The following is a 27,604-nucleotide window of genomic DNA, read 5'->3' as shown; positions in this document are numbered from 1 at the left end:
AATATGTTCCAGATGCTGGGAGAGTCCAGTACCAAGGGCGTGGTTTAAGAATAAGGGGTAGGTCATTTAGGACAGAGTTGAGGAGGAACAACTTCTCCCAGAGAGTTGTGGAGGTGTGGAACACACTGCCTCAGAAGGCAGTGGAGGCCAATTCTCTGGATGCTTTCTAGAAGGAGCTAGATAGGTATCTTATGGATAGGGGAATCAAGAGTTATGGGGACAAGGCAGGAACCGGGTATTGATAGTAGATGATCAGCCATGATCTCAGAATGGCGGTGCAGGCTCAAAGGGCCGAATGGTCTACTTCTGCACCTATTGTCTATTGTTTCACACTCTTTGTGATGATTGGTGAAAGTTCCACCGGGTGGTAGTCGTTTCATTCTGAAAGTGTAGAGTTATTTGGTACAGGGATGATGCCGGCTCATTTGAAGACTGGATTAGTGAAGTGCTGACGATGGTCGTGAAGTTATCAGTGAGATGGTGTGCACACTGCCGGAGTATTTCTCCTGGGGTGTTTTCTGGCCCGGCAGCATCACAGGGGTTGAATCTCTGAAGAATCCTTTCATCTGCTGTTGTTCTAAAGTGCAGTTATTCTCCTCGGAAATGGAGCTTTCGTGACTTGCTCAAGTTGCGTGCCCCGAAGCATCGTTTAGAGCGTCAGGGAGGGGAACGTCACTGATACAGTCAAAGCTAAGCAATGCCCTTGATGCCCAGCCAAATATGCCAAAGGTTGTTCCCCAGGGTTGAGAAGTCCAAAGCCAAAGAGCACAGATACAAAGAAGCGGAGATCAGAGACACCAGAGAGGCAATCTCAATACACAGAGCGAGTGAGTATCTGGAATGAGCTGCTCAGTGTTTGCATCGTTGGTTCTCTACCTCTGGTTCAATATTCTCACCGTGTTTGGACAATTCCCACTCACTTTCATCTCTCTGTGACAACTGGAAATGAAAAAAACACTCAAGTCGTTAGTAACCTGAAATCAATTCAGAAATTGTTTGAAGCCATTCCGACACAGGGTGTTGGAGCTGAAACATTAACTTTGTTTCTCTCCACAGATATTCTTTATCTGTTGAGTGTTTCTTGTATTTGCAGTTTTGTTTTTAGAACAGTTCGTTGGAATGATTTAAGTCTCCTGGGAAGTGGACTTGTGTAGGACGCACAATGTAATTCATTCTCTTACAGCAGAGAAACAGAGCTTTCAGCCCATCTGTTCTGTGCCATTCTCTGCCCAGCCCCATCCACGTGCACCCAGACCATAGCCCTCAATACCTTCCTCATCCATGTACACGTACAAAATTCTCTTAAATGCTGCAATTGAACCTGCATCCGCATTCGTGTCACCCTCTGAGTGAAGTAGTTTCTCCTCAGATTCCCCTTAAATATTTCACTTTTTGCCCTGAACCCATGATCTCATCCAATCTGAGTGGCAAAGGCCTACATTCATTCGCCCTATTTATACCATCACAGCTTGGTATACCACTAGCAGGGGTATCACTTGTATACCACTAGCAGGCGTTCGCAGTCTGGGATCCATGGATCCCACGGTTAATGGTAGGGGTCTATGGCATAAAAAAAGTTCGGGAACCTCTGCTAGCTTCTCTCCTCAATCTTCTGTGCTTCACGGAATCAATTTCTAACTTGTTTAATCTACCCTTGTAACTCAGCTCCTTAAATGCCAGCAACATCCGTGTCTGCCAGGGCTCCTGTAGTCTCTACACTAGCCTCCCAAGAGCTATTTGTTATAAACTGGTCCATCTCTGACACGTCCGTGTCCTTTCCTGATCTCTCTCTGTCTCCATCTCGAGAGACAGGCTGTCAACCGACTTCATTTATAAACCTACTGATTCCTATGATAATCTCGACCATACCTCTTCCCAACCTATCAATCGTAAAATGCTCTTTCCTTCTCTCAGTTTCTTTGCTTCCACTGCATCAGTTCCCAGGATGTGGCTGTCCTCCCTCCGCTGTTCCCAGAATGTGGCTGTCCTCCCTCCGCTGTTCCCAGAATGTGGCTGTCCTCCCTCCGCTGTTCCCAGAATGTGGCTGTCCTCCCTCCGCTGTTCCCAGAATGTGGCTGTCCTCCCTCCGCTGTTCCCAGAATGTGGCTTTCCTCCCTCCGCTGTTCCCAGGATGTGGCTGTCCTCCCTCCGCTGTTCCCAGAATGTGGCTGTCCTCCCTCCGCTGTTCCCAGAATGTGGCTGTCCTCCCTCCGCTGTTCCCAGGATGTGGCTGTCCTCCCTCCGCTGTTCCCAGAATGTGGCTGTCCCCCCTCCACCGTTGATGCTGTCCTCACTCACATTTACCATCCGTCCGTGCTCACCCCATCTTGCTACCACCGTAATAGTGATAGAGTTCTTCTTGTCCTTACCTACCACCCCTTCAGTCTCTGCAACTTCCACCATCTCCAAAGAGATTTTAAAACTAAACATATCTTTGCCTTCCTCTCTCCCACCCCGCCCTCTTCTTTCAACAGGGATCACTCTCTCCGCAATTCCCTTCTTCATTCATCCTTCCTCACTAAACTCCCTTCAGCCACTTATTCCTGAAAGCGACCTATGTGCGACAGCTACCCATATACCTCCTTCCTCACCTCCGTTCAAAGCCCAAAACAGTCCTTCCAGGAACACTTCACCCGCGAATCTGCTGGGGTTATCTATTGTGTCCCGTGCTCCCGATGCGGCCTCATTTACATTGGTGAGACCCACCATAAATAGGGTGTCCGTTTTGTTGAGCATCTCTGTATCATCTGCCACAAGGACGACTTCGCAGTAGCCAAACATTTTAATTCTGATTCCCATTCCGATGTCTCGATCGATGGCTTCCTCTTGTGCCAAGATGAGACCGCCCTCAGGGTGGAGGAGCAACAACTTGTATTCCATCTGGGTTCCCTCCAACCTGATTGTATGAATATTGAATTATCCTTCCAGTAAACAAATTCCCCCCACGCACTTCTCTATTCCCCACTCTGAACTTTCATTTCTGCTCACCAGCCTATTACTTCCCCTGGGTCCCCTCTTTCCCTTTCTCCTATTGATAACACTCCGATTCTTTCTTCTCCAGCCCTTGACCTGCCCATCACTTGAATTCACCTATCACCTTCCAGCTGGCCTCTTTCTCCTCCCCGACCTTTTTATTCAGATATCTTCCCCCTCCCTCCTCAGTAATGAAGAAGTCTCTTTGCACAAAATGTCGACTGTTTTCTCTTTTCCATAGATACTGCCGGATGTGCTGACTTCCTCCAGCATTTTGTGTGTGTTGCTTTGGATTTCCTGCATCTGCAGGCTTTTTCGTGTTTACGTATGGTAATTACCATGACGATAATTTGTGCTTTGTTGAGATTATATCGGGAATCTGGAGTAAAATCCTGCAGCCCCTACTAACACAGGTTACACAGATCAAAGAACAAACTGCCGGAGGAACTCCGTGGGTCGGGCAGCATCTGTGGAGGGAAATCAACCGTCAACATTTCGGGCCGAGACCCTCCCTCTGGAATGAGAGTGGACGGGAAATAGTCGAAGAAAAGAGGTGAGGGGTGAGGCTGGGGAAAGAGATGGGGAGTGAGAGGTGGATTCAGGTGATGAGGAAGGTGGAAAGTTGGAAATAGTGACAGTGGTGGGACGTGAGTGGTGGGGACAACATGGGGCTGTAGAAGGTGGAAATTAATTCCATAGATGATGAACAAAGAGGTTAGAGAGTATTTGTTACAGAGATTCACCAGACTGATTCCTGGAGGAGATGAAGATCAGTGATAGTCTTCAAATAAAACAGAAATCGGCAGATGTGAGGTGAACGAAGGGATCGAGGAAATAAGGATCAGCCAGGAACATGTGTCTGAAATGTGAGAGCAGCTGTCATATTCATGGTTGAGGGGCTGAATGGCCGCCACCTGTTGTTTCTCACTTGGTGTTTCAGTGTTGCTGTCCAGTGAGCCCGGAGGAATGAAAATAGAAATCAGTGTTTATAAACACAGAGGTGATTTGAATAAAAACTGCGCATTTCCAGTTTTGGTCTAAGTTGCGTGTCGGACCGGGATGGGAATTGAACAGATAGCTCTGAGGCCGGGGGATGGGGGACGGGGGTGGAGCAATGGGGCCGGGGAAGATACACAGGGAATATTAAAAATGTAGCTGGTGTAAAATTGAAACAATTGAAAAATGCGGAATGTGGGTCGGGCAGCATGTGGGGGCGAGGAACAGAGTCACCGGTTCAGGTGGTAGACCCTCCACACGTCACGTGATCCACTTTCTCGATTTTATTTCAACGCAGATCTGCAACATCAGCGTTTTTTTTACGAGGCCCCGCCCACGGTCTGATGACGCGGCCATTACTTCGCAAATACTCACAGTCCACGGATGGGCTGTAGTTTTCTTTCCGTTCTGTCTTGAAGTGGATCGTCAGCGGGGAGCCGGGGGACGGATCACTTGTCTGCGGGGCAAATGAATCGTTACCATCGGTGAGTACTAAGGCCCGTTCCGAGTGGGGGGGGGGGGGGATCGAGACCGACAATTTCCCGTAGGTGAGAACTAAGACTGATCCCGAGGGGCGTGGCCTGATGTTGGGCAGTGAGTCCCGTTAAATTCACCGAAATAGCGGCCTCGCCCCGCTTCCTGGACACAACCTACCGGGGTTGCTTCGGGTTGTGAGACCTTCACAACGAACCGCCCGAGATGAGCCGCCGCTCAATACCTACTGCTCTGGTTCCAGGAGGGGATGAGGTGGTGATGCCGGGACTGATCCCATCCGTTGAGTTGCACCTGGGGAACCTGCTTCCCACCACCTCATTGATGTATATCACCCATCTTGTTCAACCTCTGTCCAGTCTGTATCTCACCACCTCAATGATATATATCAACCATCTTGTTCAACCTCTGTCCAGTCTGTATCCCACCACCTCAATGATATATATCAACCATCTTGTTCAACCTCTGTCCAGTCTGTATCTCACCACCTCAATGATATATATCAACCATCTCGTTCAATCTCTGTCCAGCCTGTATCTCACCACCTCAATGATATATATCAACCATCTTGTTCAACCTCTGTCCAGTCTGTATCCCACCACCTCAATGATATATATCAACCATCTTGTTCAATCTCTGTCCAGTCTGTATCCCACCACATCAATGATATATATCAACATCTTTCTTATAACCTTTGCCATCATTGTGAAATGTTGTTTCTCACCTTTTACATCATTGCGTTTTCCAGGAATAGTTTTGTTTTTCGTTAGCTAGAACTACGAGAGCTTTCACTGAATACAGTGCGAGGCAGGGTAAAATCAGCCATTGCAGTTTTAGTTTCACCGTTACAAAATAGCTGCTTTGTATCTTTGCCATAATTAAACATGTAGAATATGATTAACTAGTTATTTCCTTTTTCGGTTAATTTCGGTGAGCCCCTTCCTCCATTTCCATAGTAACAGCCAGTCAGAGCTGCAGCAAGTGTTGCAAGAAGAATTGCACATTTTTTCGCCCTTTGGTCACCGGCTCTCAGCGTGGAGACAGTGGCCTCAGGAGCAAATGCAACCGAATAATAGTGCGAGGAAAGGATGCTGTGAGCATTGACTGTACGGAATGTATTACACCAGGGTCAGAATGAACTGAGAACTAACCAATTAGAGGGGTGGGGTGGCATTTACACAAATCTGTTGAACAGTTTGAGGTGCCCCATCATTTTGCAATCAGTTAATATTTGTGCAATAAAATAGAGGGAAAAAACTACTGTTACAGGAAATTTAAAGCATGAATAAGAAAATACTGGAAGCGCTCAGCAAATCGGCAGCATCTTGAGCAGCCCCAGCTCTGACATGGGGTCTTCCACCATTTCTCCCTTCACAGATATGTCCTGATGTACTGAATTCCCAGCATTTTCTGTTGTATAATTTTACATTGTAAACAGTTTGTTCCTGTTACACTGTGGGAAACATAGCAGCCAACTGTGCTGGGCAAGATCCCACAGATCAATGGCATAGTGATCAAATGTGCTCAGTTTAGCTGTTGGAGTCAAGCTGAAGTGTATCCGCATCCTCTCACAATCTACAGACCGGTGAACCAGCCTGAGCCCCGGCCCCGGCAGAGGGTCATTAGGTTCCAGTTCCATCTCAGTTTGTGAATCGGAAATGGCAGGAACTCCACAATCCACGGCAAATACCTCCCAGGGGAGTCTGTGTCCGGGTTATCATATTGTGATGGAGTCTCTGAGAATATGGAACTGTCAGAATACGGGCTACAGTCCAGACTGGTAATCCTACAAACAGCAAAGAGTCCCAGGGGAGTCTGTGTGTGGGTTATTATACTAGGAAGGAGTCTGTAAGAACATGGAACTGGCGGTATACGGGCTTCAGTCCAGGTTGGTAATTCTACAGCTGGGATCGGAATTTCCTCACTCTGCAGTTAGGCTGCAGTCGGGGCGTCTGGTTGTGGGGAAAACACTGCCTGCACCACTCAGTGGGATGTCATGTCTGTCAAGTATTTTGAAGATTTTTGAAGAGAACTATGGGGATGGATGAAGTTGAGCAGGGATGTTGCCCACATGGACTTTGGTAAAGCCTCTAACCAGATCCTGCATGCCAGCTGATCTGAAGGGTTCGGTCACGTGGGATTCAAGAGGCTCTTTCTGCCTACATATGTCGGATAGAGAGGCAGCGAAATTGCTTCCGGCGTACTGAAGCTGAGTTTTGGGAGGCCGATATGGGAGTGGCTGAGGCCCTGGATACATTAGTGCTGATTTGTCTGGACCCCGATGAGAAGGGCGGCGTTTCCACTTTTGTGGGAACAAACACTCCTGTTGTGAGGAGGCTCATGGGAGCCTGCAGGGAGAAAGCTGGAGAGAGCTTCCTGAGGGCATTGTCCGTTCACCCGGTGTTTCGAGCGAGCCGCTTTTGAGGAAGTGCGTGGCTGCATTGGGCCGGATCACGAGTTCAGACAAGGGACTGTATGGTTTACCTAGACCAAGACAATCATCCGGGAAAGAAGCAAGAGTCATGTAAAACCCCAAATTTCCCGGCATGCCTGAGGGCGAGGCCCTCTTGGTGGATGCTCCGGAAGAGTACGAAGACGAGCTGGGCGTGCTTGCTGGGGTACTGGTGAGGCCCGGACTGCAGAAGCCCTGGGTTGTACAGGCGAACCCGATGGCCGTGATCGTCAGGGACACTACGAAGAGGGAGGTCACCTTCAAGCGGGGGATGCGCCTGTCGAATCTTTTCCCCGGTGACGGTAATGCCTCGTATCCCTGTGAGACAAACCGGGGAGAAACTGTTGGCAAAGGGGGGAAAGCTGACCGCTGAGTCACTCAACTTCGGGAACTCGCCGGTGCCGCCGGGCTGGAAAAGGAGGCTGGTAGAGAAGATGGTGAAGCTGGGAGGTGTCTTTTCCACTGACGAGTTTGATGTGGGTTGTTCCAAGTGCACTCGTTATACTATCCGGGTGACCGACCTCACCCCTTTCAGAGAACAGCCGCGGAGACTGGCCCCTGCAGACGTGGAAGACGTGCGGCAGCATTTCTGTAAGCTGAAGGAAGCTGGGATCATCACTGAGACCAGAATCCCCTATGCGTCTCCAATCCTACTGGCCCGAAACACGATAGGGAAGGTACACATGTGTGTGGACTATAGGACTCTGAACAGGCATATTATCCCAGACCAGTATACGGTCCCAAGGATCGAAGACGCGCTGGTCTGTCTGAGTGGTGCGAAGTGATTCAGTGTGCTGGACATGGGGAATGACTATTACCAGATCCCTGTCAGTGAGGCCGACAATGAGAGTATGGCATTTATATGTCACCTGGGAATTTTCCACTTCGAAACGATGCCCCAGGGCATATCGGAGGCACCTGCAAAATTCCAGCGTGTCAAGGAGAAAACAGTGGGGGCTATGAGCGCATGCAGGGCTGGACAGGGACGGAGAGTGGGAGAGCTTTACTGTCCCGCGGGTGAAAGTCATGTGTCAGTTTGCCATCACGGTGAAGACAGACGGGAAGCAGGGGCAGGATCGAATGATAGATCAACTGGGGGATCCGATGACGCCGTTCCAGAAGTTTGCTGTAACCTGACAGCTCTGAAGACAAACCAGTTGCCGGAATTGAGTTCTGGCGAAGTGGCAGCTGCTCGGCGAGATGACCCGGACATCGGTACTATTTGGTCAGCAGCCAAAAAGGGAGACATGGCTCAGGCGGAGAAGAGGAAACACGCTATCTTGCCTCCATTACTGAGAGAATGGCCCAGGTTGGAGTTGAGGAACCAGATCCTATACCGGGTCACGTCGCCTCCGGACAGACCTCGCCGTTCCGTGCTGGTTCTCCCAGAGAAATAATGGGAATTGCGTTGAAGTCACTTCATGATGATTCTGAACATTTCGGGGTTGAAAAGACCTATAGATTGTTCCACAGGCCTACTGGCCCTAATTGAATCCGGAGGTCGAAGAAAACTGCAAGTCGTGCACTCGATGCACACGGAGGAAGACACCGCCTACGCGGGAATCTCCCTTGTCCCATTTGCAGAGCGCGGGACTCCTTGACCTGGTGTGTATCGACTTCGTGTCAGTACAACCCGATGCCAGCAGCACGGCGAATGTCTTAGTCATCACGGATCACTACACCAAATATGCGCAGGCTGTCCCGACTAATGATCAGAGGGCGACAACGGAGGCAAAGGTGTTTTGGAAGACGTGTTTAATTTATTATGGCCTCTCCAGGCGAACATATTGTGATCACAGACGGGACTTCGAGAGCAAACACATACATGAGTTACTGGGCATGCTTGGAGTCGAGAAGTCGGGGATTACTCACAATCATCCGCTGGTCGATCCCCAGCCCTAGAGATTCAATCAGACCCTGATAGACATGCTCAGGACTTTGGAGATCAGCAAGGCCAGCAGATGGAGTCAAATTTTTGGACTTCTGGCCAACTGTTACAACCGTACATGAAATGAAGCTACCGGGTACTCGCCATATTAGCTGATGTTCCGGCGCAAGGCGAGGTTGCCCGTCGGCCTTTTTTTCTGGGACCGACGAGGGCGACTTACCACCGAAGACTTATCTGAAGTATGTGTCTGATATGAGTAGAGAGTTGAAAAAAGCGTATGAATTAGCTGGGGCCGCGGCAGCCAGGCAGAATCAAGGAATTAAGAGGAGGTATGATCAAAAGGTGAGGTTCTCCCATCTCCTGCCGGAAGAGCGAGTCCTCATAATGAATTTGGGGCTACCTGGGAAGCATAAGTTGGCTGATCGCTGGGCGGCTACGCCCTATGTGGTGGAGAGTCAAGTGCCAAACGTGCCAGTTTTCCAAGTGAAACCAGAGGATGGGAATGGGCCTGTCAAGATTCTCCATCAGAACCACCTTCTGCCTTTGGGACAAGAGGTGCAGGTTGACTCAGAGCCCGACCTGCAGCCTACACCACTAAGTAAACTCTGAGGAAACGCTGCGCAACTGCAGGACGAACAGCAGGCGAGATTAGACCGGCCCCCGCCACTGAGTGGGATACTGATTCGGTGACTTTAGAAATCGTGGACGCACTGGTAATTATTTTCCAATGTTCGATAGATTCAGGATCAGTTCCTCTGGATTGGCGGGTGGCTAATGTTGTCCCACTTTTCAAGAAAGCAGGGAGAGGGAAAACAGGGAAATATAGACCGATTAGCCTGACGTCAGTGGTGGGAAAGATGCTGGAGTCCATTATAAAAGATGAAATTATGACACATTTGGGCAGCAGTAACAGGATCGGTCCGAGTCGGTATGGATTTACGAAGGGTAAATCCTGCTTGACTAACCTTCTGAGATTTTCTCAGGATGTAACTAGGAAAATGGACAAGGGAGAGCCAGTGGATGCAGTATATCTGGACTTTCAGAAACCCTTTGACAAAGTCCCACATTGGAGATTAGTGGGCAGAATTAGGGCACATGGTATTGGACGCAGACTACTGCGATGGATTGAAAATTGGCTGGCTGACAGGAAACAAAGAGTAGCGATTAACGGGTCCCTTTTGGAATGGCAGGTGGTGACCAGTGGGGTACCGCAGGGTTCAATCCTGGGACCACAGCTGTTTACAATATACATTAATGATTTAGATGAAGGGATTAAAAGTAACATTAGCAAATTTTCAGATGACACAAAGCTGGGTGGCAGTGTGAAATGTGAGGAGGATGTTATGAGAATGCAGGGTGAATTGGACAGGCTGAGTGAGTGGGTGGATGCATGGCAGATGCAGTTTAATGTGGATAAATGTGAGGTTGTCCACTTTGGTGCTAAGAACAGGAAGGCAGATCATTATCTAAATGGTGTCAAGTTAGGAAAAGGAGAAGTACAAGGAGATCTAGGTATTCTTGTACATCTGTCACTGAAAGCAAGCATGCAGGTACATCAGGCAGTGAAGAAAGCTAATAGCATGCTGACCTTCATAACAAGGGGAATTGAGAATAGGAGCAAAGAGGTCCTTCTGCAGCTCTACAGGGCCCTGGTGAGACCACACCTGGAGAATTGTGTGCAGTTTTGGTCTCCAAATTTGAGGAAGGACATTCTTGCTATTGAGGGAGTGCAGCGGAGGTTCACGAGGTTAATTCCCGGGACGGTGGGACTGTCATATGTTGAAAGATTGGAGCGACTGAGCTTGTATACACTGGAATTTAGAAGGAAGGGGCGGGGGGGTGGTGGTTCTGATTGAAACATATAACATTATTAAGGGATGGGACACGCTGGAGGCAGGAAGCATTGTAAGGGATAAAATTGGTCCTCTTGAAGATCAGAGTGGACGGCTATGTGCGGAACCAAAGGAAATGGGGGAGATGTTAAATAGTTTTTCTTTGCATCTGTATTTACTAAGGAAACTGGCATGAAGTCTATGGAATTGAGGGAAACAAGTAGTGAGATCGTGGAAACTGTACAGATTGAAAAGGAGGAGGTGCTTGCTGTCTTGAGGAAAATTAAAGTGGTTAAATCCCCGGGACCTGACAGAGTGTTCCCTCAGACCTTGAAGGAGACTAGTGTTGAAATTGCAGGGGCCCTGGCAGAAATATTTAAAATGTCGCTGTCTACGGGTGAAGTGCCGGAGGATTGGAGAGTGGCTCATGTTGTTCCGTTGTTTAAAAAAGGATCGAAAAGTAATCCGGGAAATTATAGGCCGGTGAGTTTAACGTCGGTAGTAGGTAAGTTATTGGAGGGAGTACTAAGAGACAGAATCTACAAGCATTTGTGTAGACAGGGACTTATTAAGGAGAGTCAACATGGCTTTGTGCGTGGTAGGGCATGTTTGACCAATCTATTGGAGTTTTTCGAGGAGGTTATCAGGAAAGTTGATGAAGGGAAGGCAGTGGATATTGTCTACAAGGACTTCAGTAATGCCTTTGACAAGGTCCCTCATGGGAGGTTAGTTAGGAAAATTCAGTCGCTAGGTATACATGGAGAGGTGGTAAATTGGATTAGACATTGGCTCAATGGAAGAAGCCAAAGAGTGGTGGTAGAGAATTGCTTCTCTGAGTGGAGGCCTGTGACTAGTGGTGTGCCACAGGGATCAGTGCTGGGTCCATTGTTATTTGTCATCTATATCAATGATCTGGATGATAATGTGGTAAATTGGATCAGCAAATTTGCTGATGATACAACGATTGGAGGTGTAGTAGACAGTGAGGATGGTTTTCAGCACCTGCAGAGGGACTTGGATCAGCTGGAAAAATGGGCTGAAAAATGGCAGATGGAGTTTAATATAGACAAGTGTGAGGTATTGCACGTTGGAAGGACAAACCAAGGTAGAACATACAGGGTTAATGGTAAGGCACTGAGGAGTACAGTAGAACAGAGGGATCTGGGAATACAGATACAAAATTCCCTAAAAGTGGCGTCACAACTAGATAGGGTCGTAAAGAGAGCTTTTGGTACATTGGCCTTTATTAATCAAAGTATTGAGTATAAGAGCTGGAATGTTATGATGAGGCTGTATAAGGCATTGGTGAGGCTGAATCTGGAGTATTGTGTTCAGTTTTGGTCACCAAATTACAGGAAGGATATAAATAAGGTTGAAAGAGTGCAGAGAAGGTTTACAAGGATATTGCCAGGACTTGGGAAACTCAGTTACAGAGAAAGGTTGAATAGGTTAGGACTTTATTCCCTGGAGCATAGAAGAATGAGAGGTGATTTGATAGAGGTATATAAAATTATGATGGGTATAGATACAGTGAATGTAAGCAGGCTTTTTCCACTGAGGCAAGGGGAGAAAAAAACCAGAGGACATGGGTTAAGGGTGAGGGGTGATAGTTTAAAGGGAACATTGGGGGGGGGCTTTTTCACACAGAGAGTGTTGGGAGTATGGATTGAGCTGCCAGATGAGGTGGTAAATGCGGGTTCTTTTTTTAACATTTAAGAATAAATTGGACAGATACATGGATGGGAGGTGTATGGAGGGATATGGTCCGTGTGTAGGTCATTGGAACTAGGCAGAAAATGGTTCGGCACAGCCAAGAAGGGCCAAAAGGCCTGTTTCTGTGCTGTAGTTTCTATGGTTTCTATGATGGGTGAGTCCAGAACTAGAGGCCACAGTTTAAGAATAAGGGGTAGGCTATTTAGAACGGAGTTGAGGGAAAACTTTTTCACCCAGGGAGTGGTGGATAGGTGGTATGCTCTGCCCCAGAAGGCAGTGAAAGCCAGGTCTGGTTTATGCTGCTTTTTGCTAACTGCCCTATGATTGAGGAAGAGATTTCCAACCCTTCTCAAGCTGAGTCACGTGAAATCGGTGGACAGGCAGGCTTCTATCTGTAGAAAGCCCAGGTTGCAGCGGGACCCTGCAAAGGATGAAGCGAGCCTCAGCCAAGGGTCCCAGTTGAAGGTGGGCACGAGTGATAGGCAGGGGGAGGCCTCGCCAGGTAGACCAAAAGTATCACCAGTAGTGTCGGAACATGAAGAGGTAGATGAGGGGGAACGGTGATTTCACAGAATCAGGAGACCACAGGATAGGCTGCCCTACGTAGTGCCGGGGTAACAGAGTGTGACCCCTACCGCTTTGGGGAGATGTGCCACTGCCTTTTACACCTGGATTGGACTTTGTGTTTTGCAGGAAGGGCTGGCCAATTATGTCAAAGTCATGAGGGCATGAATAAATGTGGTAGGGGTAGAGTGTAACGCCGTGAGAAATGTTTTACTGATAATGCAATGGCTTCTTTGTAGCTGCAGTGATTGGATTATGGCTAGAGATAACGGAGACTTTGCAATATGCCCTGTCGAACGAGAGGAGTGGTTTTCTTTCTTGTGGGCCGAAAGCGAGAGGTTCGCGGGCCTTCGCTCGGCAGAAGATGAAGAGAGAAGTTACCAGAACGTAGAGATAGTAGACGTCATGACGCAGTGGACATGGAATGGGGCCGGGAGGGGCGGGGGCAGGACGGGAAACAATGGAGAACTAAAGGACGGGGAAACCGTGAGCTCCGACGTAAGCTAAATCGTTTAACTGCATATGGTGCACTGTCTGTTATTTTGTGGTACTGGTTTGTAACATCCACACAAACGAGATTTCACAAGTTTGGCGCGGCCGGAGACTGTCTTCCCATAGGCTAAGGCCACCGGCCACAACCTGAGGGTTACAACTGTAACAAGCGACAAGCAGCTCATGGTCTGAGATTGTCGTAGGACAGAGGGACCGAGGAGTATAAGCGCACAGTTCGCTCAATGTGGCGACACGGGGTGGTGAAGAGGTGTTTACCACGGCATCCTTCAACAGTCGATGTACTGAGTGCAGGAGTTGTGACATTATTTTATTTTTTTAAATGAGAATTTTAAAAATAATGGCCGCACTGTCCATAAAATCACCCGATTTAATCTTAGTCTTATCATAGGACAATTTACAATGACCAATTAACCTGCCCACGGGTACGTCTTAAGACTGTCGTCGGGGGGTGGGGGGGGGGGAGGGGGCGGCAACCGGATCAACTGGAGGAACCCCTGCGATCACGGTGAGAACCTGCAAACTCTTACAGGCAGCGGCAGGAATTGCAACTGGGTCGTTTGAACTGTAAAGAGCTGTTTTAACCATTATGTATGAGTCGTTGGTGAGACTGTGTTTGTAGGGGTGAAGGGGAATGAGAGGGTGGATGAGTTGGCAAAGAGGGCGTTAAAGAAAGAAAATGTGGAAATGCACATTAGTATCAGTAAAGCAGAGGTTAAGTGTGTAATCTGGGAAAAAGTCAACCGAATGTGGCAAGAAAGATGGGACTGGAAGGGGAAAGGGAGGCATTTATATCAAATACAAAAGAGTGTTTCAGTTACTAGTATAGGTAGTGGAAACAGAAGAGAGCAAACTGTGGACTAGGTTAAGGCTGGGACATTGTGCATTAAACAAAACATTGAAAATGATAGGGAAACACCAGACAGGATTGTGTGAGGAATGTCAGGAAGAGGAGTCAGTAGAACATGTAGTTTTGTGTTGCAGGAAGTATGGGATACAGAGAGAGATTATGAGAAATAAATTAAGGGAGTTGGGGATGCAGGAATTCACATTAAAAGGGTTGCTGGGCATGGGTGAGAGAGCACAAGTCCGGGTATTTTTAGCGTTTTTAAGGGGTACAGGGGTTTTATATAGAATATGACGAATAAACAGGAATAGGATACTAGGATGGTCAAAGATGGGAGGGTGAAGTGTCGGTTTGTGTGTGTGTGTGTGTGTGAGATTGGGTGAAGGGATTTAGAATGTATGTCTAGTGCACATTCTGGAGTAGTGGGCGGCGGTAATGCACCATTAAGCTGGATGCCAACCGCTGTAAAACAAGATACAGAGAAAGAGAGACTGTGTTTGTAGTACAAAGTATAGTTCTAGACGCTATATGTTTGAAAACCTTTGGGTAAAGTGGAAATAGTGCAGAGAAGATTTGCGAGTGTGTTATCAGGGCCAGAAGGCCCATTTTTTGGGGAGAGGATGGCGACTCTATGTCTTTACTCCCTGGAATGTAGGAGACTGAGCAGCAACCTGACAGAAGTGTTTTAAATCTGAAGGGCAGAGTAACTGACCCACTCTGTTTTATTTGTGTAATACAGGTTATCGCCAGCAGGTGGTGCTTTCTTCCACTCGGACGGCGCACAAGAAGACGCCAACCAACCAACGTCAGTCGGAGTCAGAATGGACACAGGTATGCTCACTGGGCTCTTTCTCATTAAAACTCTGTCCTTATGGTACACGTGTAGTCAAATCATCAGTAGTTAAGAGGAATAAACTTGGGCGATAAAGGGCCAGAGAGAAAGTACCATAAGCCAGGGTCATTGTTCCTACTGGTAAAGCATCCTTCAGCACTGGAACAATTCACCAGGTCCAGCGCAGGGACCTAACAACGGGAATGGTCGAATCACTCCCCTCACCGTGCAAATTTTCACCTGAGTGAAAGGGGAAGGAGCTCCTGAATATGGTGGGTGTGGGTGACACTCAGACAGGAATACATCGCCGGGCAATGTAACCGTCCAGGGAACAGACAGAATTTCTGTCAGTATTTGTTACATCCTGATGTGGGAAATGCCTTCAACAGACAGTGAGAGAAACAGATGTTGTTTTCTCTTTTGGAAGGGCAGGAGTGAATTCTGCCCGGATTTTCGGGTTGTTGCACAAAGGAGGTGAGGGGAGTTTCCCGGTGTCCGTTTCTGTGGTCGAGTTAAGGAACGTTATATTGTGGGAGAATGTGCTGGGTGCGGGAGACAGTGAACAAGAAAAAAATTAAACAGGGATTCTGGTGGTGCGGTGTGGTCCACTGAAGCAATGAAATATCCTTGGCGAATAGGATTAAAGTAAAACAAAATGATAAGTAGAGAGGGCACCGCACAGAATGCTGGAGGAACTCAGCAGGTCAGGCAGCATCTATAGAGAGAAATTAACTATTGACGTTTCGGCTTGAGGAATCTTAATCAGAGAATTTGTAAATTGATTTCAAAATTGTATTGGGCACATACAATGGAGTCAGGATTGGAGGAGCGTTGTTCTGGCTGAAGGTCTGTGACCAGTAGTATCCACAAGGATCATTCTTTCGCCATGAGTCGTGTGTGATGTAAATAAATTAATAATAAACTATGTATTACTCAAAATGATATCTTTGTAAAACCACATAAGTGGACTGATTCGTTGACTTGCAGAGTTGGCGGAGTTGAGTAAATTTGGGACTGTTGTCAAAGTGTTCAGCATCCAATCAGAAATATGAACAGAGAGTCGCCAAGAACAGTTAATTCAGGCAAATGTGAGAAGTTGCACTTTGGGAGGCCAACTTTGCGAGCGATGTGCGCAGTGAATGCTGGGACCGGTAATATGATTGATGTACGACGGGTCTTGTGATGGATGTGCATAGCTCCGTGAAAGTGGCAACACAACTGGTAACGTGATAACGACGAGTTGAGGTATTTGTTAAAGTTGGGATGTAACTGGATGAACGTTGGTTAAGAGACTATTTCAATATTGTGCAGAAATCTGGTAAGCACATCACGAGAATGATGTGGAGGGTCTGGAGAGTGTGCAGACGAGTTTCACCACAAATACCAGAGGGAATAGACTTAAGATTAGAGGGGAAAGTTTAAATGGGATTTAGGATGCATGTTATCCGCAGAGAGTGATCAGTGCCTGGAATGTGCAGCCTGGGGGTGGGAGGAGGGGGACTGAAAACGGATACCCAGCAGCATCTGAGAGGTGTTTGAACTCATGAGTAGGCCGGGAACGGAGGGATATTGACACGTTCCTGAAGATGGGATTGGTTTAAATTGGCATCGTGGCCGCCTTCGCATGAGACATCTACTATTTTATGTTCCATGACTGACTACAGATCTGAACTCCGCAATCTCCGCCTTCCTGTCAAATTGTGAGGATCACCAACTCTACCAGTTGACGAGATTCTACATGAAGCGACTGGAGCAGGCGATTGAGGAGGATGTGGAGGGAGTCGGCTCCACGTTAATGGGCGAGGATCACTTCACCAGGCGAGAGTATCAAGTAAGTGGAAGGAACATAGACTGAGTATAGATTCTACTGAATCTGTCACAGACAGACAGCACCGGTGTAACGGCACCTCTGGGCTATGAAAATCCTGCAATGCTTGTGGTCAACATCAAGGAAAGAGTTTTCATCTCTGGAAACCCTATTCACCAATGCAAGCCTCTCGTCAGTTTTCTGAACACATTCATTTTTTGGACAGGTTAGGATACAGACAATGATTGACAGGTGTCTTTAATAATATGACAATTGACGGACATTGAAAGTGGACAGAGAACCACTTTACACCACTCCGTCTGACATCACATTATGCTCCCAATGTTCGACCTTAATGGCCATTCACCAATCTGTGTTCTTCTGATGACCCACGAGTTTCCCACAAATCAAATATATAATGACTCTCGTCGACCTTCAACCCCATTTTCAATTGACCAGGTAACACTGACTATCATCTCTCATTTGAACTGCTGATCCTTTTTTGATCAATATCCCAACATGCCTCATGGTTCTGTTACCTTTTGTTAATTGTGACTCTTCCAATTTGAGTTTGAAATTATAGACAAGAGACAATAGACAATAGACAATAGGTGCAGGAGTAGGCCACTCGGCCCTTCGAGCCAGCACCACCATTCACTGTGATCATGGCTGATCATCCATAATCAGTATCCAGGTCCTGCCTTATCTCCATAATCTTTGATTTCGCTATCTATTACCACAGCATATACTGTTAACACTGGGATGTGCAACATCACTATCACTGAAAATATTCCAAGCATCTACCGCTCACACAGAATTACAAAGAAACAGCTTTCCAATGCTCCTTGTGCTACTGGAATGCATTCACCTATTGCCACCCAGACTGAATTTTAGTGAAGAGCCACACACCACACTGAACACTGCATTCCACGTGAGGCAGCTGACAATTTCAGTCCAAACTTCTTACTCAACATTACCACCAGTTGGCTTTGGTTTGTCACACGTGCGCACTAGTCGTGAATTTGCTGTCTGCTCCTCACTGCCAATTCCCAGCTGTAGGCTGACACTGGACCCCTCATGGAGCCTGGCAGTGAAGTGTGAACCTGCTGCGGTTCACCGGCAATTACCCCAGGGGAAATCAACGGTGATCCTGTCACAGTTTGACCTAGCCATAGTCATCAAACTCTACAGTATAGCAACAGGCTCTTCCGCTCATCTGGACCACACCGACCTATTATCTGTTTAGTCCCATTGATCTGAACCCGGACTGGAGACATCCATAACTCCCCCATTGGTGAATTTACCCAAATTGATCGTAAATGTTCAAATTGAATGTACATCGACTAATTCCGATGGCAGCACGTTCCACGTTCTCAGCGGCGTCCGAGTGAACAAGTTCCCCCTCATATTGCCTTTCACCTGTCATCGTTACCCCATGTCTAATTCCAGTCCCACCCAACCTCAGTAGTAAATGCCTTTCAGCACTTACTCTCTCTATACCTTTTATAAACTTGTACACCTCCATCACATCTCTCCTGGTCCTCCTACACTCTGTGGAATAACCTCCTACCGTATTCACACTTTCCCTATATCTCAGGACCTCAAGTTCTGGCAACAATCTGCATTTTTTTTTCTGCACTAGTTCAATCTTATTAATATCCTTCCGAGAAGTAGGTATACAAATTAGCCTCTGATACATCAATTTAGACATATATCCCAGCTTCTGTATTCAATATTTTGATTTATGAAAGCCCATGTCCTAAAAGCTTTACAACGCCATCTAACTTCGACAACACTTCCAAGAAATTTTGGATCTGAATTCCCTGATACCTTAGTTTTACCTCAATGCTCAATGTCTTAGTGTTATCGTGGTTTGTCCTCAAAAAGTGCAACACCTCACATGTGTCTTTAAATTCTACCTCCCAATCTCCATTCCACCTTTTTCTAGCTGTCCCATGTCCCGCTGCAAGCTCCGATAACCTTCCTCGCTGTCACTACCTTGGTGTCATCCACAGATCTGCTGACCCACTTTACCACATTATCATCCAGAGCGTTGATGTATATGACAGACAGCATGAGACCAAGTACAGATCGCTGCCGCACACCCCTAGTCATAGACCTCTAGTCAGAGAAGCAAACCTCTACTGCCACTCTTAGCACTACCACTCAATGCCTTAGTGCTGTCGTGTCTTCATTACCTTGGTGTCTACCTTGGTATCGTCTCCAGATCTGCTGACCCAGTTTACCACATTATCATCCAGGGCGTTGGTAGACAACACCAGACCGAGCACAGATACCTGAAGCACACCACTAGTCATTGACTTCAAGTCTGAGAAGCAAACCTCTACTACCTCCCTTAGCTTCTCTCACGAATCCAATATCTAAACTAACTTACTACCATGTCATGAATGTCAAGCGACTTAATCTTACTGACCAGGCTCCGATGAGGGATCGAGTCAGAGGCCTTGCTGAAGTCCATGCAGACAACATCTACTTCCTTGTTTTCATTACTTGCTTGGGAACTTGTTGAGAAAATATAAGATTGGTTAGGTAGGATCTACCAGGCAGAAATCAGTGTTCACTATACCTGATCAATCCTCGTCCATCCAAGTACTCATATTCAGTCCATTAGAATACCTACCAATAACTTTACCACCACTGGTGTTAGGCTCATCAACCTGTAATTCCCTAACTTTTTCTTACCTCCTTTTCAAACAGCAGAACAACATTATCTACCCTCCAATACTTCCGCATCTAACATTTTAAATATCGTCACTGGTGCACCTGCAATCTCTGCACTCGCCTCAGACAAGGTGGGAAGGAAAACCCTGGGGATTTACCCCCCCCCCCATCTGCCTCAAGACAGCAACACCCCCTCCTCTGTATAGAGTCCATGATCTCACCGCTGTTTGGCTCACTGTAAAGACTCTGTATGTCTCCGGTGTAAATATAAATGTAAAAAATGCATTTAAAATCCCCCCCCGCCACCTTTTCAGCATCACGCGTAAATGCCATTCTGAACTTCAATTTTGTCCGTTGCTATACTTTTGTTCCGAAAATAATCGATGAAGAGTTTGAAGTTCTCTTTTTCCTTGTCTGCTAGAGCATTTGTATTTCTCTTGAATTTCTTGTAGTCATCAAGCACCTCATTTGATCTTCGAGCCTGTACTTGAGATGCACTCAGGGCCTCAATGTCTCTCAATACCCAAGCTTCCCTAAACATGTTACCCGTACCTTTTATTGTCTCAGGAACATTCAAACTCTGTATCTATGGTCATTTATGCATTGGAACTCTGTACTCTGAAAATTTCAGTTATGGAGGCCTCACACTCACCAAGCACATCTGTACCAGAAAACAACCTGTCCCAATCCAGTTTCGTCAGATCCCTGCTGATACCATTCTAATTGACCTTTCTACAATTTAGAATCTTAACCCGAGGACCAGACCTATCCTTTTCCATAATGATCTTTAAACTAATGGCATGATGATCACCAGATCCAAAGTGTTCCCCTGCACCTGTGCTGTTCCCTAACAGGATTCTTGTATGTACTGTCTACAGTTGTGATCTCAATATATTGATTCTGGAAACTTCCTTGAACCAATTTGACCTACAATATCCCATCCAGCCCTTTAAAATATGGGTTTCCCAGTCACTAAATGGAAAGTTAAAATTATCTACCATCAGAACCTCGTGTTTCTTGTTTCTGTGATCTCTCTACATATTTGATCCTCTGAATCCCATTGACTATTGGGTGCTCTATAATATAATCCCACTAACGTGGTCATCCCTTTCTTATTCCGTAGTTTCACCCATGTAGTCTCATTGCACCAGCTATCCAGATTGTCCTGTCTGAGCAATGCAGTGACGTCTTCTCTGAATAGTTATTCCACCCCTCCATCTGTAATCCCTCCCGCTCTATCGAATCGTGTCGAACGCAACGGAACCCTGGAATGCTGAGCGGCCAATCCTGCGCCAGCTCCAACCCAATCATATTAATGGTGACAATGCTGAGATTCAATGTGCTGGTCAATGCTCTAAACTCATCTGCCTTTCCTACAGTACTCCTTGCATTGAAATAATACACAACTCGGAACATTAGTTTCACCATGTTCATCCTTTAGATTCCTGACTTTTTATGTTGGCTTAACAACGTCTTTCCCACACAACCTCTCCATTATCCACTCTGGTTCTTCATCCCCCTGCAACTCAAGTTTAACACCTCCACCTTCCCATGCAGCGCTAACAACCCATCCTGCAAGAGTATCAGTCCCCCTCCAGCTCGGGTGCAAAATGATCACCCCCGTCCAGGTCCAATCTTACTTGGAAGAGAGCCCAATCATTCAAACATCTCAAACCCTCGGTCATGCACCATTTCATCAGCCACACGTAAACTGTATGATCGCCCTATTTCAGGCCTGGCTAGCACGTGGTACGGGTAGTACCCTTGAGAACACAACACTGGAGGACCTGCCTTTTAGCTTAGCTTCGAACTCCATGAACTCACTTTGCATGACCTCATCACACTTCTTACTCTTGTCATTGGTACCGACGTGGACCACGACTTCTGACTGCTCACCCTGCCCTTAACAAAGTTTTAGACTGGATGGGAGATATCCCTGACCTTGGAAACACATGATCCAGAAATCTTGTTCTCATCAACAGGATCTCCAGTGTGTTCTACTAGCCATTGAATGCCCCTGTTAGTTCAGTTCACTCTTCTCACCCCTTCTGAGTCACAAAGCCAAATTCAGTGCCAGAAGTATAATCGCCATGACTTTCCTCTGCTAGGTCATACCCCGAAACAGAAAGCCGTGTACCGGTTACAGAGCAGTTTCCTACAGTGGCTGCCTGTCTCCTTTCCCCCTCCTGACAGTCACCCAGTTACCTCTGTCCTGCCCCTTGGGTATAGCTCCCTCCCCGTATAACTTGTCAGTCAACCTCTCAGCCTCTTGAATGATCCTGGGTTCCTCCAGCTGCAGCTCCAATTCCTGAGCACAGTGTGTAAGAAGCTGCAGCTGGATGAAATTCCTGAAGGTGCAGTTGTCAGGGACACTAGAGGTCTCCCTGTCTTGCTGCACCCTGTAGGAAGAGCATCCCATTACCCTGCCTGGCATTCTGTGAAAAATACAGGTAAAATATTACCCCAAATCTACCAACAGCCTCCGCCTCTCCTCTCTGAACTCTCTCTGGCACAAAGCCTCAAGACCCTGCTCTATCTCTGGCTCACTCACAGTATGTCTGCTCCAATTAATCCTTGCCAAGTGGATAATTGCCCCACAAACTGTGGCATTCAGGAGGTCTTGACTGCCCCTGCTCGCTTCTTTAAAAATCTACCTGAAGTCTCCTCACTGAACCCTCTCTGACACGAAGACTCAACTCCCCACTCTATCTCTGGCTCACTCACACTATGTCTGCTCCGCTCAAACCTTGCTAGTCTGATAATTACCCCTCAATCTGTGGCGTGCAGGAAGTCTCGACTGACCCCGCTCGTTTCTTTTAAAACTTTCCCCCGCTATGAACACTTCAATGTCTCTTAGTGATCTGTGTCGAGCAGATCTGTACCCATCCCTCCGCTCCTCAATATATTCCCCATTGTTCATTACAGAGCGTGACTGAGCTGGCGGAGAAGGGAAACCGAGCGGGTGCTTCCAAACTCCTCCTGGATCTGGTAATGGAGAAGGGCTCCGGGGCCCGAAGGGTGATGTGGGAATCCTTTGTGAAACAACATCACCATTTACCGAAGCTGAGCAGAATACTGAATGAAATACGGGAACGTGGTACGGTGAACAATACACTGTGTGTTACAGATGTAAATGCTGATGAATTTACAGTATTACACAGACCAGACTTCATGCAGGTTAATCTGTTTGAACAGGTGACGGCCAGTTCGCCTACATGGACACTGTGTGTGCTTTTTCTGAAACGCCTACTGACCTGGAAGGTAAGCGATGAAGCGGAAAACTCAAAGTCTTGATTTCACTCTGAGTGTCTGAATACCTGTCTTCAGAGGCCTGTTTAGAGACGATCAGAAATGGGGAGACAGGTGTTTGTTGCTGCGGCTGGAGCACAGGAAAGCATTTGCATTCGTCACAACACCTGACACCTTCCAAGTCTCGGACTGTGCACCCAGAAACCTGTATGAGTTTCATAAACAAACAATCCAGTCGGTCAGAGAGGAATCCTCAGCGTTCCTCTTACTCTAGCGCCAAATATCCGGAGATTTGACCAAACTGAAGCCAAACTGTTCCAATTGGAACATCCAACTTCAGCAAGGAAAATCTCAGACCTCCGCTCCAAAGTAGAGATGAGATTTGTTGTTATTCCTCCACAAGACCACAAGACATGGGAGCAGCATTCGGCCATTCAGCCCATCAGTCTGCTCCGCCATTCCACCATGGCTGATCCCAAATCCCACTGAACTCCATACAACTGCCTTCTCACCATATCTTTTGAAGCATTGACCGATCAAGAAACGATCAACCTCGTCTTAACTGTACCCACGGTCTGTGCCAGAGCATTCAATGGATTTGGTACTTCCTGGCTAAAAAATAAAGAATCCTCCTGACATGTTCTAAAGGATGACCCATTAACTTTCGGGTTGTGCCCTGTAGTTCTGGATACCCCCAACATAGGAAATATCCTCTCCATTTCCATTCTATCTGGTCCTTTCAAGGAGATCCTCCCCCCCCCCCCACCCCCAGCATTCTTCTAAAGTCCAGTGAGTACAGGCCCAAAGTTTCGAAAATGCTCCTCGGATGTTCACCCTTCATTCCCGAAATCATCCTCGTGTATCTGCTCTGGTCTCTCTCCAATGACAACACATCTTTTCTGAGATATAGGGCCATAAACTCCAAGTGAGACCTGACTGCAGTCTTATAAATGCTCAGCATTGTCTCCTTGCTTGTAGATTCGATTCCCCTTGAAATAAATGCCAACATTGCATTTGCTTTCCTTACCACAGATTCGACCTGTAAATTAACAGTTCGGGGACTCCCAAGTCCCTCTGTACCTCTGATGTTTGACCCCTCTTTCCATTTTGGATTATGGTCTGCACTATTGTTCCTTTTACCAATATACATTATCATACATTTCTCAAAACTATATTCCATCTGCCACCTTTTATTTTGCCCACTCTTCCAATTTGTCTAGGTCCTGCTGCAATCACATTGCTTTCTCAGCACTACTCACCCCTCCACCTACCTTTTTGAAACCCAGAAACTTTGCCACAATGCAATCAATTACATTATCTAAATCCCCGGCAAACAATGTGAAAAGTAGCAGTCCCAATACTGATCCCTGAGGAAAACCACCAGTCACCGGCAGCCAAACAGAAAAAGACCCTTTTATTTTCACTCGCTGCCTGCTGCCTGTCAGCCATTCCGCTACACATGCCAATATCATTCCTGCAACACCGTAAGATTTTACCTTGTTCAGCAGTCTCATATGTGACAACTTATCAAATGTCTTCTGAAAATCTAAGTAAATGGCATCCACTGACTCTCCTTTGTCCAGCCTGCTTGTTTTCTCCTCGATTTGTTAGGTATGACTGTCCTTCACAGAAACCACGCTGACTTTGACTTATTTTGTCATTAGCCTCCAAGTACCTCGAACCCTCAACCTTAATAATCGACACCAACACTTTCCTAACCACTGAAGTTTGGCTAACTGGCCTATAATTTCCCTTCTTTGTCCTTCCTTCTTAAAGAGTGGAGTGACATTTGCAATCCTTCACTCATCTGGGACAATGCCAGTATCAAGTGATTGTTGAAAGATAATGACCGATGCATACGTTATCTCTCCAGCAGCCTCTCTTTGGACTTGGGACATAGTCCATCTGGATCAGGTAACTTACTCACCTTAAGACTTCTCAGTATGCCGAGCACTTTTTCTTTTGTAATAGCAATGGCACTCACTCCTACTGCCCGCATTCACGGACAACAGCTCTCTGCGCGGTGAAGACATATGCAAAGTATGCATTGTTCATCTGTACACTTTCCCACACCTCACTATCCAAGAGTTTGTAGCTGCAGTCGCACAATTCCTGAATCCACATCCCGGGGATATCCTGAAATTCCTCACTGAATCCCATAACATGACAGATGGTCAATTTCATGTATTTCTTCATTTTGTGGCTGGTCTCTCCTCCCCAATGACAGCTCAGGGCCGAGAGGAGTTTCTGGGTCCATTTCCTCATGAAACAACCTGCCAGGTGATTGACTGGGTGAAGGAGGAAGTTAAACGTCAGAGTGGAAACACATGGAATGAAGCTGGTAAAAGGAGCCTCCTGAACAGATTACGCTACCTGTTTGAGTCTCAAAATCGTGAGGTCGCACTGGGATCTGTGAAAAAACTTTCATTCAGTGGAATGACACTGACCCCGTTTGACTGCGCGGTCCTGGATCATGTCATTGGACTCTGTGATACAATAAAATACCTCAACCTGGAGGGCTGCCACATTCGGTGTGAAGGAATCCAGCGGCTGGGACCCGGGCTGCACAAGTGCCAGGAGTTGAGGTAACTTGATTTATCTCTCACTCTGAACTGTGAAACTGTCCAGGTGTGTTGTTTCAATGTAAAGGGATTTGGGTAAAACTGTGATAAATACGATTGTGAAGAATTGTGACAAATGCCATCACCCTTCGTCCTGTGGGATCTCTGTTCCCCATCCCCGTTCCTCCTTCATCCCTGCCCCTCCCGACCCTCTCACATCAGGAACACGTTTCTAGCCATCGGGGAATGGGACAGAATATGTGGAGTTTACAGGGTCACACCGACAGACTAAATTACTGACATTTGGTGAATACCCTGGAGCTGGGCAGTGAGGGACATTGACAGTGATGGGAACTCCGATCAGTGATTTACCGAAGGGTTTAATGTTTCCTGAAATATTCGAGTGAGAGAAATTCCCTCAGACCCACAGTTTGAATCACTTTGTTGATCAACTTGTTTGTTTGTGTTCAGACTTGGGAGGAATAAACTGGGAGATTCAGGAGTGAAACTGGTGTCTGCGGCTCTGAGGAACCCGGAGTGTAAAATACAGAAACTGGGGTAAGTACCAGACTGTGGGAGATTGTGTTTACAGTCACTGGGTGTCTGACACTGAACATTAATGTGATCAGTAATTGTGTTACTGATAAACACTGGGGATTTGTACCGTCTCCAGTCTCTCTGTGTCCTTCACCCTCACTCTCTCTCATCTCCAGGCTGTGTGAGGTCGGTCTCACAGATTCTGGTGCCGAGGATCTCGTCTCCGCTCTCAGTACAAACCGATCACTGACGGAGCTGAACCTGGGTTACAACTCGCTGACAGACCAATCTGTCCCCGCTCTCCGCCTCCTCATACTGACCCTCCCGAGTCTGGAGCAGATCCGGTGAGTGTTTGTGTTAATGTTCAATGTGATAAAATATCAGCGGATCCGCGGATTTTCTGGTGATATTTGTCTGTGAGTGTTGTCCCCTGTTACTGACACTGTTGTGTGATCTGTTTATTTCATCTTTATTCTCCCATCTGTTTCAGGCTGGGGAACAATCGGTTCAGTGGGACCGGGGAGAAGGAACTGAGATCTCTGCAGGAACCCAGACCCGGACTGACCGTGTCCGTGTGAACATCTGAATGTGTGAACATCCCCGCCCGCGGGATGCCGACAGTTTAGCCGATTCCCCGCCCTCCCCTTTAACTCCCGCCCCCCACCTTCCCCTTACCTTTAATGGCCACGCGCCAGGTTTAATTCCCAACCGTTTTTAACGGAACTAGCTTTAGGCTCGCGCTGTGCGACGCTCTCTGGTCTCCCGTGGTGACGTATTTCCGCCTCCTGTCCAGCGGCGCTGCTTCTGCCGGATGTGCGGGTTCGGGACCCCGGGGAATGACACAGACGGGAAGAGCCCGGGGGCCGGGGCTCAGTCTGGGACACCGGTGTCCCGGGGTGGGATTATCCCGGGAGTACGTAATGCTGGCTGGCCTGCTGCGTTCACGGGCAACTTTTACGTTTCATGCCGGGGAATTACACAGACAGGAAGGGCCCGATGATGGCGGGTTTTTTCTGAGACACCGGCGTGGATAACTTCACTCACATCATCTCTGAACTGATTCCACAACCTACGGACTCACTTTCAAATAATTTACAACTCGTGTCAGTATTATTTAATATTTTATTTGCACAAATTTCCCTTCCTTTGCACGTTGCTTGTTGGTTAGTCTTTGTTTTTGTATAGTTTTTCATAAATTCTGCTATATTGATTTATTGTCCTGTAAATGACTACAATAAAATGAATCTCGGGGTAGTATATGGTGACAAATAAGAACTTTGATAATAAACAACACGCATCAAAGTTGCTGGTGAACGCAGCAGGCCAGGCAGCATCTCTAGGAAGAGGTACAGTCGAGACCCTTCGTCAGGACTAACTGAGGGAAGAGTGAGTAAGAGATTTGAAAGTTGGAGGGGGAGGGGGAGATCCAAAATGATAGGAGAAGACAGGAGGGGGAGGGATGGAGCCAAGAGCTGGACAGGTGATTGGCAAAGGGACATGAGAGGATCATGGGACAGGAGGTCCAGGGAGAAGGAAAAGGGTGAGGAGGGGGAACCCAGAGGATGGGCAAGGGGACAAAAAAGGGAAATGATAAATAAAGTCCCATCACACACTCCCGGGGTCAAACACAGCATGAAACTCCCTCTATACCATCCCATCACACACTCCC

The 27,604-nt window shown here is 47.1% G+C and overlaps 1 protein-coding gene across 6 annotated transcripts in view; it reads left to right on the top strand.

The window, feature by feature from the left end:
• The window catches only part of LOC140208498 (uncharacterized), a 33,705-nt gene extending 6,406 nt beyond the window's left edge, over positions 1-27,299 (top strand). For 2 of the 6 annotated variants that reach the window (XM_072277198.1, XM_072277201.1), the window contains exons 2-11: positions 3,387-3,526; positions 4,268-4,454; positions 15,007-15,098; positions 16,764-16,930; positions 22,514-22,685; positions 22,784-22,849; positions 25,065-25,422; positions 25,870-25,956; positions 26,112-26,279; positions 26,426-27,299. In XM_072277198.1, coding sequence (XP_072133299.1) covers positions 4,438-4,454; positions 15,007-15,098; positions 16,764-16,930; positions 22,514-22,685; positions 22,784-22,849; positions 25,065-25,422; positions 25,870-25,956; positions 26,112-26,279; positions 26,426-26,513 — 1,215 coding nt within the window. In that variant the 5' untranslated portion in view covers positions 3,387-3,526; positions 4,268-4,437 and the 3' untranslated portion in view covers positions 26,514-27,299. Of the gene's footprint in view, positions 1-3,214; positions 3,527-4,267; positions 4,455-15,006; positions 15,099-16,763; positions 16,931-22,513; positions 22,686-22,783; positions 22,850-25,064; positions 25,423-25,869; positions 25,957-26,111; positions 26,280-26,425 lie in introns of all 6 variants that reach the window. The other 4 variants (XM_072277197.1, XM_072277200.1, XM_072277199.1 and 1 more) reach the window with 4 other exon arrangements.
• The last annotated feature ends 305 nt before the right edge of the window (positions 27,300-27,604 follow it).

The sequence above is a fragment of the Mobula birostris genome, chromosome 13 (genome assembly GCF_030028105.1).
Source record: "Mobula birostris isolate sMobBir1 chromosome 13, sMobBir1.hap1, whole genome shotgun sequence".
NCBI lineage: Eukaryota > Metazoa > Chordata > Chondrichthyes > Myliobatiformes > Myliobatidae > Mobula > Mobula birostris.
This window is presented reverse-complemented; position numbering and strand designations above follow the sequence as displayed.